General features: G+C 38.7%; 1 protein-coding gene across 3 annotated transcripts in view; it reads left to right on the forward strand.

Annotated features, from left to right (window-relative positions):
* Aplip1 (JNK-interacting protein Aplip1) overlaps nt 1-18311 on the forward strand; it is a 218111-nt gene extending 199800 nt beyond the window's left edge. For all 3 annotated transcript variants that reach the window (XM_067135745.2, XM_067135747.2, XM_067135746.2), the window contains 2 exons: nt 1276-1454; nt 17878-18311. In XM_067135745.2, the coding sequence (XP_066991846.2) occupies nt 1276-1454; nt 17878-17950 (252 nt within the window). In that variant the 3' untranslated portion in view covers nt 17951-18311. The remainder of the gene's footprint in view (nt 1-1275; nt 1455-17877) is intronic.
* Nucleotides 18312-18865: the final 554 nt, after the last annotated feature.

Below are 18865 nucleotides of genomic sequence, written 5' to 3' on the forward strand. Positions count from 1 at the left end.
TAATTCACATTTAGTTTCATTTTTATACCTTTACATACATATAGATCACTCCAAAACGACTTGCATTTATTAATATAGACTAATTCTTACACATTAATAATAATACAAGTATGCCAGTTTGTGCTCTCCCAATTCACACTAACTCAGTCACATGGGATATTCACTCTATCACTTACAATCTAAAACAATCACACTAGCTATGAGTACACATTACACACTGTTCCACTACTGTCACTTATACTCTAAGGTAGTTCCATAATTACACTCGCTGTAAGCTATCACAGCCACTTAGTCCACAGCTTGTGCAAAACACCGTCTCACAATTCTGTACGTTGTACAGTCTGTATGCTCACAACAGTGCCTGTTGCTGATCCTTCGTCGAACTCTCCCATGCTACACTAGAGACACAATGTCCACTTCACAGCAGCTGGACATGAGACTCCTTGATGACAGAGAGGACAGAATACAGACACAGTTCCTCGGACAAAACACTCACTGCACTGCACTGCACTGCTCACCAGACCCTCAATTCTGACTGAGAATTGTGAACTCCTTGGGAGTACTCTCACACACAATACTTCACAGCAGTACACTTGCACAAAGCACTACCTGCACTCCCCTTTTCCCCCTCAACAACATTTGCTCAACAACACTGAACCTGATTGGGGACAGAGAACACACACTCACCATCAGTACAAACACACAGTACTGACAGCTATCACTGTCCACTGACTGAACAGACTGAACCACTTAAGCTCATCTGGCCCACCTTAAATAGGAAGGCCAGCTCCTCGAGATGCTTCCCAAAAGAAGAAAGCTCTAGAGTTCCCTCAATTTGGAATGATCTGGACTCATCTCCTAGGTTTTTCTTGCACCATTGAGAGACCTTCAGTGAGAGGACAGGGTGATGACAGAGAAGGGTTGGCCTTGCACTCCTGGCTTGTTCCTGATTGCTTGCCTGTGGGGGCAGGGTTAACATTGGTGATCCCGGGCAGAACCGATCCATATCACTCCTTCCCAAGGTCTTATGATAAATGGCAGACCCTGTCACAATATCTTCATCAAGAACCTTTTGATTATAATTTCCCCTCCTTGAATTTTGAATTTTCCATATTTTTCTTAGATGATTTGATTGGTTTTAATTTAAGTACATTACTTTGACCTACAGACAGGATCTAGCATAGAAAGTATGGATTCCTTTATTCAAGTCTAATATAAATATATGTTGATTATCTTGTCAGTAACATTCAGTGATTCTTTTCTTTTCATCTACAGCGTAATGAAGTACCATGTCATGACTACTTCTACTCTCTGAAGAATGTATCATTCTGTGCATTTCATCCAAGAGATAACCGCTATATGGGATTCATCACGAAACATCCGCAGCTACAACGGTTTGCATGCCACGTATTTCTGGGGACTGAGTCGACAAGACCTGTTGCAGAGGCTGTTGGGTAAGTGGTGGTGTTGGTGTTGGTGGTGGTGGTGGTGGTGGTGAATATTGTTTGAAGATAAGGTGACCACATGTCCCTTATTTTGTGGGATTATACCTTATTTCTGTAAAGTGTCCCATTGTCCCAGCAAAAAATGTACGGGGTGCATATTGTCACATTTTTTGTGAACTGTCCCATATATTTTAAAATACCGTATTTAAACTTCATGAATCACAAAGCTCTGATGTATATTTCTCATTGTATAAAGTAATTACAGTTTGTTTCGTTGGCACTAAATATAACAAACCAGTGAGACAGACATATATAAAATATAAAAATGGCAATGTATAATTGAAATTTTAATTGAAATTTTTTTTCAACACTTTTTTTTTTACATTGGGCTGCTTCCATTTGATAATAATGATTAATTATTTATTTACGAAACTTCCCTCAGTTGAAGGTTGCCGCAATGGACAAAGCATAATGAAACAAATGAAATTATAAAAACATTTAAGCTCTTTAAGTCTTTAAGTCTTTAGGCTTTTTCAATCGTGAAATTACCAGCGTTTCACCCCATTGTCAGCATACTGGCCTTTGGTGCAGAGGGTCCCGGGTTCAATTCCCGGCCTAGTCAGGGATTTTAACCTTCATTGGTTAATTCCAGTGGCCTGGGGGCTGGGTGTTTGTGCTGTCCCCAACATCCCTGCAACTCACACACCACACATAACACTATCCTCCACCACAATAACACGCAGTTACCTACAAATGGCAGATGCTGCCCACCCTCATCGGGGGGTCTGCCTTACAAGGGCTGCACTCAGCTAGAAATAGCCATACAAAATTATTATTATATCTGCAATCAATTAAATTAAATTATGGTTTCCTTCTAGCAACCTTTATTTTTTTTTAAATAAAATTATAATTTTGTTGATTACATTATTCTCATAATGTCTTTAAAGTATAAGAGTTATAACACATAACAATGATTTCTCAGTAATGAAGTGGAACCTCGTAAAGCTAACAAAGAGCCTCTAAATTAAACTGTTTCCAAAAATTCACAATGAATCGAGGAATAGTCCCTCGAGCTCCGATCGTTAATCCTATCACTTTAATGTCCTTCAATCCAAATTATAGTCAGTTCCGAAAACTTATCCCCTATGTTTCTTTACTTTTACAGGAATAATGGAGTGCAGTTGAACAAAGTTAGGTGATACAGGAAATATAAGATAAGGAAATGAAATTTTAAAGGAAGTAGATGAATATTGTTTCTTGGCTAACAGAATAACTAAAGATGACATAAGTACAGAGCGCATAAAATGCAGACCAGCAAGCCAGGAAGGCCTTTCTAAAGAAAAGAAATTTGCTCACTTCAAACATTTATATAGGATTTAGAAGACTTTTTGAAACTTTGATCTACAGCATGGCATTATATGGAAGTGAAACATGGATGATAACCAGATCAGAAAGAAAGAGAATAGAAGCTTTTAAAATGTGGTGTTACAGAAGAATGCTAAAGGTGAAATGGGTAGATTGAACCATGAATTAAGAGAGATTGAATCAAATTGGTGAGAGGAGAGTGATTTTGCAAAATATGACCAGAAGAAGTGAGAGAATAATAGGACACTTCGTAAGGCACCTAGGACTTGTTCAGTTAGTTTCTGAGGACAGTTTTTTTTTTTTTTCTTTACGTCACACTAACACAGACAGGTCTTAGGGCAATGATGCGATAGGAAAGGCCTAGGAATGGGAAGGAAGTGGCCGTGGCCTTAATTAAGGTACAGCCCCGGCATTTCCTGGTGTGAAAATTGGAAACCACGGAAAACCATCTTCAGGGCTGCCAACAGTGGGATTCGAACCCAATATCTCCCGGATGCAAGCTCACATCCACGCGCCTCTAACACATGACCAACTCACCCGGCTGCATAACCATGGAGGGCAGCTTAAACTATATAAGGATGTTCTAAAGTGTAATCTCAAAAGGTGTCAAATTGATTCGGTCAACTGGGAAACTACAGCCAAGGATAGGCCCAAATGGTGTAGAATTGTATACAATGGAGTTGAACATCTAGAACATGATATGAGAAGATTAGAAGCTGAGAAGATTAACCACAGGAAAGAACGAGCGAATGCGAGGGATGGTATTTTTCCACAACCATCTGCTGCAACAACTAGTGTGTGCTGTCACTGCGATAAAATCTGTGCATCTAGAATCAGACTGTTCATCCCACCACCGTCTCAATCCTATATATTGCCTGCTCTATGCCATGCAGTTAACATGCTTCTCAGCGTGAGCTCTTAGTGTCACGAACCTCCGCTAGGGGCTCCAGCTAACGCACCTAACTTGCCTCCGTACTCACGTTGTTGTGTTCCAGTGTGTTTGCATCAAGCATTTAGGTGTGTGTCTCTGGTTGTAAAATGTTTAATTGTTCTGTTCCTCTCTGTATATCAAAGCAGGAAATCTAAATTCTTCAGGTGTGAGGATTCCTGTTATCCCCCAAGTAAAGAACGTTGGGAAAATTGGCTTGGCAAGGATCAACCAAGGGCTATTCTCGTGTTTGTAGCCTGAATTTTAGAGATGGAGGTAAAAGATAAAATTAAAAGAAAAATATATTGAAGCCAGAGAGAGTGCATAGTCGGTCTTTGAATTATCCCCATTACCATCAAACCAGAAAAATAGCTCCATGAAAGACCAGACAGCGACAAGATATTTCTTCGGAAGAAATATGTGATGAAACAAGCGCTTCATCCACAGGAAATACATTGGATGACTAGCACGAAATTAATTTGAACAACGATGTATCAATCCAAGTCAATATTCCAACAAGTAAGAATGAAGCAGTGATCAGAAAATCAGACATTAGAGGCTCCGATCAAGAATTCTGGAACTGCAATAACAGTTGATGACTAACCATAATGAAATACAACCCAGAAATTGATCGTCTGAATGAAGTAAAGGAAGCAGCTAAATATAACGTCCGTAATTTTTGCAAGATAAAATCTGCGCAGTCAGTACAAATCACAGGGTACTATGTGAAGTGGGGAATAGTATCCCAAATGGTTACAAATATGGCAGGACTCCTGGTCTAGTGTCAGCTCTGTCACAAAGTACTCTGGACAGGTAGCCCAAAATGTTGATAGTGTTTGTCAGGATTTCTCACTTAGTGAAGGAAAGACGTAGAGCTGAATGTAAAACTCTCAGACCAACAGAGAGGTGTGTAACAGTGATTAAATGGCTAATTAGGTACTGCTCCTCTACGACTGAACCAGTGACAAGTGCGTTTACGTGGTCAATGTTGAAAGTGTATGCGGCACAGATACTGTAAAAACTCCTGCTCTCGCGAATAAACTGTTGTGTCTTTTTGTAATCCGACTTTGAAAGAAGTTCTCTAGTCCTGCTGCCTACTTCCTTGTTAAAGGCTTAGAAGTCTCCTATCTATCCCATTTAGTTCAGAAATGATTACTGTAATACCTTTCAGCAAAATAATCCAAATTGTGTGAATTTCTATTCACCAGCAGATAAAATACTTACAATGGTTGAATGATGATTTCATCAAGTACCGGTATGTAAAATAATTTGGTTGGAATCAAAATGGGAAAAACTAAAGTGTCTGACTAATGAGACGGCACATGCTGTTTCGTTAACTGTGAACTGTACTCCTGAAGCCTGTGGTAATGTGATGGGGAGGGCCCACGTAAAATAAATGGTGGTTGGTTCGCGTGGATGTTGACGGGGTGGAAGGAGTACCTTTGGTTGTAGGGCTGTTTTGTCTTATGTTATGTAAAAAAAACAAGGCATCACTGGGATATGTGTTTAATTGATTGTACAGTTGAATGTGTGCCGTAAAACTACCTTTATCTACAATATTTATCCATTTATACAGGTGAAAACTTATTTGTTGCCTAAAGGCAACAGTATGCAGTAGAGGGTTAATACATCCAAATGACATATAATCATTTACTATATATTCATTGACGAATAAATGCTTATGATGATGATAAATTAAAAAGTTACAAAATCATATGCTTTGAATAACTGAAGTTTGAAATATAGTACACTGAATTAAGCTTGGTCTGATGTCCAGTATATCACTGCTAACTCTATTATGACAAAAAGGTGACTTACCTTTTGTTTTCCTCTTCATTCATCATTTTATGAATACCGTCAAATGGGGTAATTCCGATCATTTTTTAAGGTTTTTTTCGGATACGTTCCGCGTTATTTACGTAGTACTTACCAAATTAAATATATAAGATTAATGATTCATTAGCTTTTATTTGACGTAACAAAGAATCGTCAGTAGTTGATAATATTGAAAAAAATTAATAAAAATCGGTGATCGGTGTTACCCCATGGAGTGGGGTAATTCCGATCAGTCATTTATTTTTCTTGATTATCGGTATTTGACCGTCTTATGGGTAATACCGATCACATTTTTACTTTTTAAAAATATTTCTTAACATATAAACCTAAAACAAAGCAAATAAACAATCATTAAATCACTAGAAATAAGAAAATTGAAGTCTCTAAACACATTCTATTTTCAAGCTATTTAGTAAAACTATTCGAACCAACAGTCTCTATACTTTGATCATCATCATCATTATCCTTGTCAGCTGCATTGGTGGCCAAATCTCTCACCACGATCCCTTTGCCGGGAGGAACAGTCAAGCGCTTCGCACGGCGAACCGGTGCATTTGTACTTGCCTCTCCAACCCGGGCTCGCTCGAGATGTTGAACGAACGATGCAGTCCACGATCGTTCTCGACTGATGTCATCAGCACTGTCATCATGTGGAATCTGGCGTAGCACGTTTTCTGGACAGAAAGGAACAATACCCGTTTTTCTGAACCCAGAAATAATATTCGTTGCACAATTTACACCTATCTTATTAAATGTCTCTTTTAGAAGTTTAGGGAACTCTGATTTGTGCACCACTCCCCTATTCGTTTTCTTCCATTCATCCAGCACACTTCGCCAAGCCATCTTTAGGGGACGAAAGAAGGCAACATCGAGAGGCTGGCAAAGGTGGGTAGCATTCGGAGGCAATAGAACAAATTTGACGTCATGCTTTTCACATAGCTTGATTACGTTAATTGAGAGATGGCTCGACAAGTTATCCCCTATCATAACTTTGGGCCCCTGTAATGTCTTTATATAAGGCAACATAATTTTCTTAAACCATGCCTCGAACATCGTAAGATCAAACCAGCCACTCATATTTCGGCTATAACCAGCACCGCTGATCCCTCCTTCTGTCCACGTGTCATACAGATGCTTACTTTTGTAGACGGTGAATGGTGGTAACACTGTACCGTCTGCAGCCGCAGCCACCATAACACTGATACTCGTTTTCGACGAGTCTAAAATTCTCTCAGGATGTTTGACCCCACGTTTCACAACAACCTTCACATTTCCCGGATCATCACAGAAATTTGTCTCATCATAATTTATAATATTTGACATAGGGACTCCCTCTAGTGTGTTTTGCAGGTTATGGAAATAGTCCATGATAATATCTCTCGTAACTGCTGCCCTGGATCGTTTGGTGTTCTCCCCAATCCTCACTGTGAGTTCCTGATTCCTCCTGAGAAAACCTCGAATCCATTCTAACCCGGGACGGTTATCTGCGAACCTTTTCTCGACCTTCCCAGCGTGGTTCAAGTAACCCTGGACGATGTTACGTATATCAGTATTTCTGAGCGGGAAACCCCACCTGGCACATAACAGCAGCCCTTCAACGAGAGTTTTTTCCTCCTCCCTCGTTAAGGCTGTCGGTGCACCCACCTTGTGTGAATATCTGTTCTTCAATTTGTCGTTTAGTGTGGTATATGGCACAGCAAACTGTTCAGATGCTCTCCGGATACTCATTTTCCCTTGACGGACAGCTTTTACTGCATTCTCTAAGTGGATAGGGTTATATCTACACCTTCCGACAGGTCCCAGTTTCTTCACATATGTCCTCACCATGATCGGTATTACCCTATAACAAGACAACTTCGTATATAAAAAGCCGTAACTTTAAAACAGTGTAATGTAGAAACTCACGCAAAAGCTTTATATGATACCAAATAACAGAAGATAGGATTGCAGTATTAACTTACCGCCAGTGTATGGTATGTGACCTTCTGAAACAGAAGTTTCCAATGACAGCGATAATTTAATAAATTTCTCACTTCTTAACAACCTCTCCCGGTGAATTGTAGACAAGAATGCACATATTCTTAGTGCGCAATCAGATAGCCAATAATGTTCCCTTTGTTTATACGCCGCGTATTGGATCCATTGTCGTCGTGGTTTCGCGGGAAGGCTCAGTTTTCAGAAGGAAGACCGAATGATCGATAATGCCCCATTATATCGGAATTACCCCACGTTACGGTATCTTTCAGAGTTTTGTTTGTGGCTGATACAGCTTGGGTTACCATTTTACAGACTGTTATTATGGCTATTCTGTGGTTGTTGTGGGTGTAGTTTACAATATTCCAAGGGTATGCAAAATGACTTTCATTCCATTGTTCACATCATTCAGGTAGGAAAAAATGAAAACCAGGAAGACTACAAGATCTATCTTGCTCAGAAATTGCATATCTGAACCTGCTGAGAAATGAGCAGGTTACCATTCTTATCCCATGAACCATCAGCGTATACTCCCAGCTACTGCTGTGAGATTTATTATTCTTCTACTGTTAAGAGAATGGCTGTTTGGGAAGTGTTGGAGGATCTGTGTGTAAAGTCTTCAGGCACGTACACATTAGCGAGCTGTTGCATAAACATAACGGTTACTGTAATCACATTATGTTAGGAGAGACACCTTAAGAACTATGTACATGAACGTACTTTGAGCGTGCTCCTTAACACGATGTGCTAGCACTTGACTGTCAGTATTTTTCTGTGAACACAAAGGAGACCTCCAATAGGCTTACGGATGCCACACGGGCTAGTTGATAAATGTGTACGATTTCTCTGAGCCAGGTGTAGCGTTGTAAAGCATTTGTGTGTGATGATGAGAAGTGCCTGGATTTAATTGAAATCCATAAAATCAGACTGCTACTATGGGATCTGAAATATAGAAATTGCTAGAAGAAACATCTGAAATTGGTGCTGCTATGCATACGATGGGTGCCAAATTCATGCAAAAAGTAGTGAATTTGTTCACATCTTTCACGTGGGAAAGAATGAAAATGAGGAAGACTACAAATCTTGCTCAGAAATTGTCTCTCTGAACTTTTATTTCTGAATCCCAAGTTCAACTAGATTCATCAAATATTTGAAGTCTGTTGGATAAGTAGGTGAAATTGCTGTAATGATTCCTAATTGTTAGAAATTTTAAATCCAAAAGCAAAGCAAAAGCAAAGCAAAACCACTTTTGTCTTTGTATATTGCATGCTGCCAAAATTTTGTGACCATATCGTCATCAACTAAGTTTTTGTACTGGAATACACAATGCACTCGTGATTAACACAGATGAAATGGAGAAGGTCATGTCTTCAAGATGAGATCACCATTAGTACTATAGACCTGGTGGCACTCAGATGGTTATATGATAACTATGATGTGGCATCCACAAAAAAAGAGTGGTTACAGTAATGCAATAATTCGCTATTGTGTACCAGGCTCAAGAGCAATTACCTGATAACTTGTAGCCCTAACTTTTAAAGAGGCATAGTGATGATTTCCCAAATTTAATTTTATTCATCTTGTGGGAAGCATATCTATATAAGCTATAGCACTGAATGGGCTCTGTCATAGTTCAACAGTAAGGGAATTATTCAAATGCCAACAAATGTTGTTCAGGGCATCTCACCATGCAACCTCATTCTGTTGCAACCATAAGCTCCAGTGGTCTGACATTTCATTTTAATTCAAAGGTACATGTAGGTACTGAAATCACTTGTACCAGATAACCTTGAAAGGGTGATTCTGGGTGACTTCATTAACTTCAAAGCTGAAGCATGTATAGTGTTAAACCTCACAAAGTTCTACATCAGGTATTTGGATTACTCGTCCAGTATGTTGTAAGATCATTTTCAGAAATGGAAGACTCAGAAAGAGTAAAAAGAAATTTAAAAGGCCAAACCATTAGTGATATTTTAAAACATACCTTTGACCACGTATGATGGTGTTCCCAAGATATCCCTTGTAAAATTAAAGGATTTGGAAACAATTATACAAAACTTCTCATGAGAACATTACCATTTTTATGTTGATTTATGCAGCAGTTAAGGAAACTGTTCTTATTGTGATTCAAAAATTTTGAACTGAAGTTATCATTATTATTTATTATTATCCTTGAATCAAAGAGGTCTCTTAGATGTTGCAGCAGTCTCTATGTGCAGCATAGAGCCAATTTAAAATGATTAATAGCCCCTTTTAAAAATTTATTTTTAAATTATATTGCCTAAAGGAGGTAAAAAATATACCACCTTACATGTCCATGGTTGTTTGTATACATTTGGCAGTATTTTCCACAAATATCTCTGAAAACTTGTTTTTGGTGCTTAGCTAGAAATCCCATTTTATTAAATTATAAAACCAGGACACTTTTAGCGCAAGCTTTACAGCATCTTTGAACATACAAATAATGTGAAATTCAAATATAAAGGAATAACATCAAAATCATTTTACTTTACAGATATTAGAAGTAACATACAATTACAATTTTCCTCGTATTTCATGTTATTTTATTTACATACTCACTTCTACCTATTTAATTTTCATAATGAGAATTAATCTGCTAAGTAAGCAGATTGTGTCTTTAGACACAAAATAAAAAAAACTCATAATGTGATATATCCTTGAAATAAGTTTTCTCCATTAATTGTTTCTACTTTTAATTTCATTCATTCATTCATATCATTTTTGCCCTTATGGACAGTGTTTGAACTCGAATATCTCATGATGACACAATTTTCACTTCTTTCCCTTCTTCCTCTTCTCTTCCCAAAATCTCTTCATCCTGTTTCTTTTGTTCTGTCCACAATGTTCCTGTCTTCTTCTTTTCATTTATTATAAATTTTGTATTCCTAATTTTGTTTCTGAATTCTTTTTGGTCTCCTATCATTTGCCTGTTAATTCCCACCTGCCTTAATACATCAAAGATTTTCTTTGTAAGTCTGTTGTTGCCCATTCTCTGTATGTGCCCATAGAAAATTAGTCTGCCTTTCCTGATCATGTCTGTGAGCCGTCAGTGTGCTGGTGCAGCTCTTCAGTAGGTCGTTTCATCCATATGCCATCTCTGTGTATTGGTCCAAATATTTTTCTGAGAATTTTACATTCTATTTTTTCTGTCTCTGTGATGCCTGATGCTCCAATTGTGGTCGTTTCTGACACATACAATGCTTCTGGTAATACGACTGTTTTGTAGTGTCTAAGTTTGGCCTGTCTTGATATGCTTTTCTTATTATAATGTGACCATGTGAGTTTGTATGCTTTCTGGAGTCTTTCCATTCATTCTATGTTAGACGCCTTGTTTGATCCTCCTATTTGTATGTATTCCCCTAAATATTTACATTTTTTAAACTGTTTTTACAGATGCATGTACAGTATGCATGGTATGCACATTGTTGTTCTGTCATTCCGTGTATTGGGTCTTCTGTTTTGGCAGCTATTTCATGCAAGCGTTCCAGTGCTTCCTTTTCCACCTGTGTATTATTGCTGAGTATGGCTATGTCATCTGCAAATGCCAGACATTTTCTGATGGTTTTTGTTTCACGTGTTCTTCCCAGCTGTATTCCTTTAACTTGTTCCTCCCACTGCTTGATAATTTTGTCTAACAACATATTGAACAAGATTGGTGAGATCCCATCTCCTTGTTGGACACCTGTGTGTATCTGGAAGAGTTCTGAAATTTCTCCCATGAACTTGATCTTGGAAGTGGTGTCTGTAAGCGTCTGTTATTTAAGTGCTCTGGTTCTTCTGTCAATGCCATATTCTTCCAGTATGTCAAAGAGCGTCTGTCTGTCTATGGAGTCGTACGCTTTTATAAAGTCCACGAAGGTAACTACAGTGTTTCTTGTTTGTCTGACTTTCAAAAGTGTTATCAAGTTTCAGATCTGTTCGATGCATGATCTTCCTTTTCTGAAGCCTGCCTGGTATTCCCCTATTTGTGGATCCGCTTATGGTTCTAGCCTGTTAAAGAGCACCTTAGAGAAAATTTTGTACACAACTGGTACTAGTGAAGTACCTCTGTAATTATTTGGATCTGACTTATCACCCTTTTTATGTAATGGATGGATTAATGCACATTTCCATTCCTCTGGCACTTTCTTTGCGACCCAAATTTCTGTGATAATCTTATGGACTTTTAAAAAAATGTTTTCATCTTGGAGCTTCCAGATCTCGGCGATAATCCCATTCTCTCCTGCTGCTCTGTTATTTTTCATTTGTTTTATGGATTTCCTCTTTCTATTCTATTGTGGGTGGATTAGAATCGGGGTTGGATATAGTTTTTTGGAAAGTTTTTCTGTGGGTTTCTTGCAATTAAGAAGTTTATCAAGAAATGTTTGAGAATTTTACTGTTTTCTTTTGTGTTTGTTTCAAGGGATCCATCTGTTCTTCAGAAGCAGAGCCTAGGAGATTGATAGCCCTTAATATTTTCTTTGAAAGTTATGTAAAAATTTCTTGTATTATTTCTCTTGAAATCTGCCTCAATTTCTTTTAGCCTGTTATTGTCGTATGCTCGTTTTCCTCTTTTGATTTCCTTCAATAATTTTTTCTGAAATAAGTGAAATTCCTTCCATGTTTCTAATGTTCTGTTACTGCTGAACTTCTCCCATGCTTGTTTTCTTCTCTCAATGGCTTGATCACAAATTATGTTCCACCATCTATGTTTTCGTTTTCTAGGAGGTTGTCCCCAGTGCATTGCCTTCTGAACTGTTTTCGCAAGATCTGTCCAAGTGTCTGTTGAATGCCTATGAATTTCTTCAACGATTTTATCCCTATTTATCTTCAAGTATCCTGGATCAGGTTTGACTATTTTACTTCGCGCTGTCTTTTTCTGTCTTGGGATTGGCCTAATCTTAACTTGTAGTAAATAATGATCAGACTCGAAGAATCCTTTACAAGTTCTGACATTTAAAATTTCCTGCATATTTTTCTTGGAAATGACCACATAATCAATCTCGAATTCTCCCCACACTGTGTTAGGTGCTTTCCATGTTGTAAGATTTTGTCTTGGCTTTTGAAATTGCATCAACATAATTTTGAGGTTAAAATTTTGACAATATTTTATGAGGTGTTCCCCATTTTTCTTTGTGTGAATGTGTGCCAAGTACGTGCCTGTTATATGTCTGTATTTTCTCTCCTTACCTAATTGCGCATTGAAGTCTCCCATTAAAATTTTCACAGTCTTTCTGATACATTGTTGGTTACTTCTTCCATGTCTTCCCAGAAGTCTTCAATTTCTTGTGTGTTCTTTCTGTTATGGTCATTTGGAAGTACATGTGCATTGATCATTTTGTATGATTTATTACCTGATTTGAAGGAGAGTGTGGAGATACATTCTGATATGGAATTGAAGTCTATGATGTTATCCACAACTGATTTGTGTACTGCAAATACTGTACCAAACAGTAATGGTGACTCTCTTCTGGCAGCAGGTTTACCTTTGTAAATCCTGTAATTTTCTGTCTTGAAATGGTTTTTCATCTATGAAGCGCGTCTCTTGAATGGCAAGAATTTTGATGTGAAATTTTTCTAGCATGTCTGTGAGTTGTTTTAGTTTTCCAAGTTTGAAGAGAGTGTTTGCATTGAGAGTGCCAATGTAGTGTTTGCGAAGAGATTTTGAGAAACTCCGACTCTTCTCCTCATGATGTTCCTGGTCCCCCAGAATCCGATGACCAGGGAAGTCCAGTGCATTGACTGGGGCCTGGGGTAGCGGATTTCTTTCCTTTTGTTCCTTCATGATTACTTCAAGTTGAAGTTGGTTGTGGTGATCTTTAATAAAGATCATGGTAATTACAGACTTGATTGTTGAGATCAAGCCATATTTCACTGCCGCACCAACTAGGTGAACAAACACAGACCATTAATCGCTGGTGCCAGAACAGACACTAATGGATTTCTTGATGTTGTGTGTTTGGTCTGCGACAGCTATTTTATTTCGCTCAAGTCCGTCGGCAAGCCAGTGAGGACCCCCTATCCTCCACCTGAGGTGTGCCACGTTGGAGTATCATCTCTCCGCCTGCTACGACACCGTAGTAGGTTCGTGGTCTACTTTTAATTTATTTATCATTCCACATAAAAGATGCCAGTGAGAAAATCCTTCTAACTGTAGGATTTAATCCTGGTATTGTATTCGGAGGCAGCCCTACCCAGGGAGTGGCGCCCCTGCCTATGTGAGTCCCAGAGCACACTGACCCGGTGTATAACATCTGGTATGGGTCCCAGCTCAGGGTTACGAGTGAAGACCTCAACGGCATCTATGGCGGAGAAGGTGAACTTCGGTACGGCGGAGATGGTGGAAGGGGCATACCCGTAGCGTCTGTACTCCAGAGGAGCGGCTACGAAAGGCGTCTGTCTCCATGTTAGGGGCGGCCTAATTTTGAACCTGGCAGTAGGTATAAAATGCCTTTGGGTGTGGCGAGCCCATCGTAACAATAGCCTATATGGACAAAGCAGATATGGTGCCTCGGAAAAGGTTAGAGCGTCCCCTGCTAAAAGCCACGTGCAGCTCTTCAGGTGCTGGGGGAACTGTGAAAAGTGGGCAACCAGCACCAAACTACATCAAAATTGCAACAGTAAATGTACTGACACTGACGGGAAAGACAGAAGAACTGGTTGACTTCACGATAGAGAAAGATATAGCCATACTTGGACTGTGCGAGACCAAGAAGAGGGGTACAGGAGAGATCCCTCTGAGAGGAGGATACAGGCTGTATTACAGCGGAGGACCTGAAGCAAAAAATGGAGTGGCCATCATACTTACAAGAGAAATCCAAGAATATGTGGAATATACAAAGTACATCAGCGATAGGATGATGATGATGATGATGATGAGACTCTAGTTTGAAAATGGCGTGAAAGATATATTTCAGTTGTATGCCCCACAAACTGGTTGCATAGATGAACATCTAGAGGACTTCTTAGAGGAAGTGGAGAGACAGATAGAAGATAAGGAAGTACTATTGATGGGAGATCTAAATGCACAAGTTGGAATGAAAAGAAAGACAAGGAAAGGAAGATGTTGTAGGGCCCTTTGGATATGGAAATGTAAATCCAGAAGGCGAGTTGTTGGTGGATTTTTGCATGAGGAATCAAATGATTGTTGGAAACACCTGGTTTAGGAAGAACAGTCAGAAGATTACAAGGTATGGTTGGGGAGACAGACGAATAAAGACCATGATTGATTATATAATCATAGAGAAAGAACACCGGAAGAACCTTGTAGATGTAACAGCCATGCCTGAAGAAGCCTTCGTTGGAGATCATAGAGTTGTGATAGGAAAATTGAAAGTTGGAAAGATTGAAAAACCCCAATTAAGAAGAGAGAAAAGAATTAAAGTATGGAAGTTGAAGAAGAAAAGCATACAAGAAGAATTTCAAAGAGAAATAATACCCTTGGTACCCAGGACAGAGGTGGGGAATGTTGAAGAGGAATGGAAAAGATTTAAGGAAGCACTGGTTGGATGTGCAGAAAAGGTGTGTGGTAGAACATCAGGAAATGTGAAAGACAAAGAAACACACTGGTGGAATGATAGAGTAAAGATTACAGTAAAGTGAAGGAAAAGAAAATGGCATGGAAAGCATGGAAAACATCTAAGACTGAAGAAAGTAGAAGAAAATGTGTGGAGGCAAAGAATTTGGCCAAGAAAGTAGTGGAGGAAGAAAAGAGGAAAAAAATTGAGAGATGATACAGAGGGCAGCAAGAAATTACTGTATGGTATCGTAAGAAACAAAAAGAGAGATCAAGTAAACACCAGATTTGTGAAGGATGAAGGTGGCATAATTTTAACAAAGCCAGAAGAAATAAGAAATAGATGGAGAGAGTATTTTCAGAAGCTGCTGAACATAAGAATGGATGACAGTCATTCAATGGACGACCAGGAAAGGCAATTAGTTGATGAAGAAATGGATAAAGAAATTACAATGAATGAAACTGAAATGGCAGTAAGAAAAATGAAGAATGGAAAAACTGCTGGAATAGATGAAATTTCAGTGGAGATGATAAAGGCAGTGGGAGCTGTAGGCCTCCAGTGGACATATCGGGTTCTCAGGAATGTCTAGGAGAATAAAGAGGTCCCTGAGGATTGGCAAAAAGGAATAATCATCCCAATTTTCAAGAAAAGTGATAAGAAAGTTTTGAAGAACTACAGGGGAATTACTCTAATATCCCATGTTGCTAAGATAATGGAAAGGATACTGGAAAGTAGAATAAGGTTGAGGGTTGAGAATCAGATACAGGAAAATCAGTTTGGTTTCAGAAGTGGAAGGTCAACAATAGAGCCCATTTTCATTATGAGACAACTAATGGAAAAGCATTGGGAGTACGGGAATGATATGGTGATGACATTCATTGACACTGAAAAGGCATATGACAGTGTCCCCAGGATGAAAGTTTGGGACAGTCTGGTGCAAAAAGGAATTGGACAGGGATTAATAAAAATGATCATGGCATTGTATAAGGAATGTTGTAGTTGCGTGCAAACACAAGTTGGCAGGACAAGTTGGTTCAAAATAACTAGTGGGCTGAGACAGGGAAGTGTTCTATCACCAATCCTGTTTACAATAGTAATGGATGACATCATGAGAACAGCAAAAGCAGCATATGGAGGAAGAGAAATGAACATGATGTTATTTGCAGATGATATTGTGATTTGGGGAGAAGACGACAGGAAGGTTCAAGAACAGTTGAATGTGGTGAATGGGAAGATCAAAGAATGTGGATTGAAAATAAGTGTAGAAAAGAGTAAAACTCTTGTTATGACTAGAGGGGAGAAAGAAGGGAAAGGTCAGATTAGACTTGCAGACAAGCCCCTGGAAGTAGTGAAAACGTTTAAATACCTGGGGAGTGAATTAATGGAGAATGCTCAACTGGATGCTGAGATTAGTAAAAGGATTCAAGTTGGAAGTTGTTTCTATCATAGTGTAAGAAACATGTTATGGGACAAAGATGTGCCAACGGAAGCAAAGGATACTATGTACAAGATGTATTACGTACCCATAACAACTTACGGAGCAGAAACTTGGACAATGACAAAGAAGCATGAGAGTCGAATACAGGCAGCCGAAATGAAGTTCTTGAGGAGTATGATACAGAAGAGTAGAAGAGACAAAATAAGGAATGAGAAAATCCGGGAAGAAATTGGAGTGGAAAAAATGAATGATAGAATAGAGAAGAGCCGACTAAGATGGTTTGGGCACATAAAGCGAATGAGCGAAGAAAGAATGCCAAAAAAGGTGATGGAAATGCAAATCCAAGGAAGGAGAGGCCGTGGACGACCACGATTGAGATGGAAGGATACCATCCAACGCAGCATTATAGAAAGAAACCTGGACTGGGACACAGTTTTGGAGGAGGAGTGGTGGAAAGACCGAAGAAAGTGGAGAGGAACCATATTTGTCCCTACCCGGCTACAGCTGGATAAAGGGAAATGATGATGATGATGATTGTCAAGCACAAACTAACAATTACATTTATATTTCATTTTTCATCACATTAAATATCTGTGGTCACCTCTCTTCCACTGTACACAAATTGTTCTTCCAAAATTCAAACTCTTTGGCATTACTCTTCAAGCCTTCAGCCTATACAATACCATGAAATGAACATAGAACATTTCCAAATGAGGCCAGTACTGTGTCAACTGCATTACTTGCATACAGGATGCACAGTTCTAGTGATATGCTGCAGTAACAGCACTCTAAGAACCGATTTATGTGACCTCGACTGAATAAATTTCTTTGTGTTTACATTATGTGTTGTGGTAAACTTAAAACTGATAATTCAGAAAAATTAAAAACCGGGACAATTCACATCTCAGATGAAGTGTCATGACACCAGGACACTTCACTGAAAACCATAACTTTTTCAGCAAAACATAGATGAATGGGAGCCCTTTATACAGTTCTGGCGATATACTGTTAGTAACAATGCTCTAACAACTGATTTATGTGATCTTTACTGATTAACGACTCATAAGTTTCAGGGATATTAATGGAAAACACTGCCAAATGCTCCAACACATTAATTTTAGGTTTCTATGGGGCAAATATACAAACAACCACAGACGTGTAAGGTGGTATAGTTTTTACCTCCCTTAGGAAATACAATTTAAAAATTTCAGAAGGGAGTATGACTAATAAATTATTCATTTTAGATAGGTTCTATGCTGTGCACATAGACTGCTGCCCCTTGAGAAAGTTAGGTCTACATTTTAAGTCATTGTAAATTATGAGTGTTTGTCACCATAAGTTAAAGAAAGGAACTGTCTATGATTTCTGTTTTAGGAGAGCCTTCCAAAGGTTCTACACCAAGTTTATTGAAACAGCTTACCCTACTGAAGATATCTACATTGAATAGAGACCCGTCACAGGATCTCCTCTCGTTCCATTGCACATTGTCACAGCCAGTACCTTCGCTTCAACTATTCTGGTTGACCTTCTTGTAAATGAGTTTATGACGAGAGACCGCCATCAGTATTATTGCAAGTGACTGGACCAACGTCATGGATTGGGTGCTGATGAATGTACAGAATAAGACAATAGAACGAAACAACTCATTTAGTATAGCGCAACTCCTGTCCTTGTATCTGGTGACATAAACATCATTTCTTATAAACGTTATGCCAACATGTAGTTAGGTCTCTGTGATGTATTATATTTTCCCCTTGTACATAATAATCCCATTCAAGACACATATGAGACATTAAAGGCTGATATGGTAATAAAATGGTGTCTGATTATTTGTTAATGTATCATTCATCCTTCTCTTTCATTTCACTTACAGGATCTTTATTTTAAAGTTATGCAAGGTAGGTGCAATGCTAGTCATATGGTGACTACACCAAGCTTGAGTGGAGCTTTCCAAAGTAGGAAAGACTATAATATGAAGATAAAGGAGAATATCAAGGAGGTTTCAGACCCTGGAGGAGCTGTCCTGATGAGATCATGAGTCTTAAGTTGATAATGGACTATAACAGGAGAAGAAACAGAGATATGGTGAAAATTTTAAGACATCTTGGACTACACCCCAAATTAATAAACATGATAAAATTGACTCTCACCAACACCAAATCAAAAGTGAAGTTTAGGGGTGAAACATCAGAGACATTTGAAATTAAAACTGGACTACGGAAGGGAGATGGGCTCTCACCACTATTATTTAACTGTGCTCTAGAAATGGTAATGAGGGAATGGTTTAGGAAATGTCCCCCCAAAATAAAGATTGGCCGAAAAATCAAAACAAATTGCCTGGGTTTTGCTGATGATTTAGCAT

Source organism: Anabrus simplex, chromosome 1, assembly GCF_040414725.1.
Source record: "Anabrus simplex isolate iqAnaSimp1 chromosome 1, ASM4041472v1, whole genome shotgun sequence".
NCBI classification, from domain to species: Eukaryota; Metazoa; Arthropoda; class Insecta; order Orthoptera; family Tettigoniidae; genus Anabrus; species Anabrus simplex.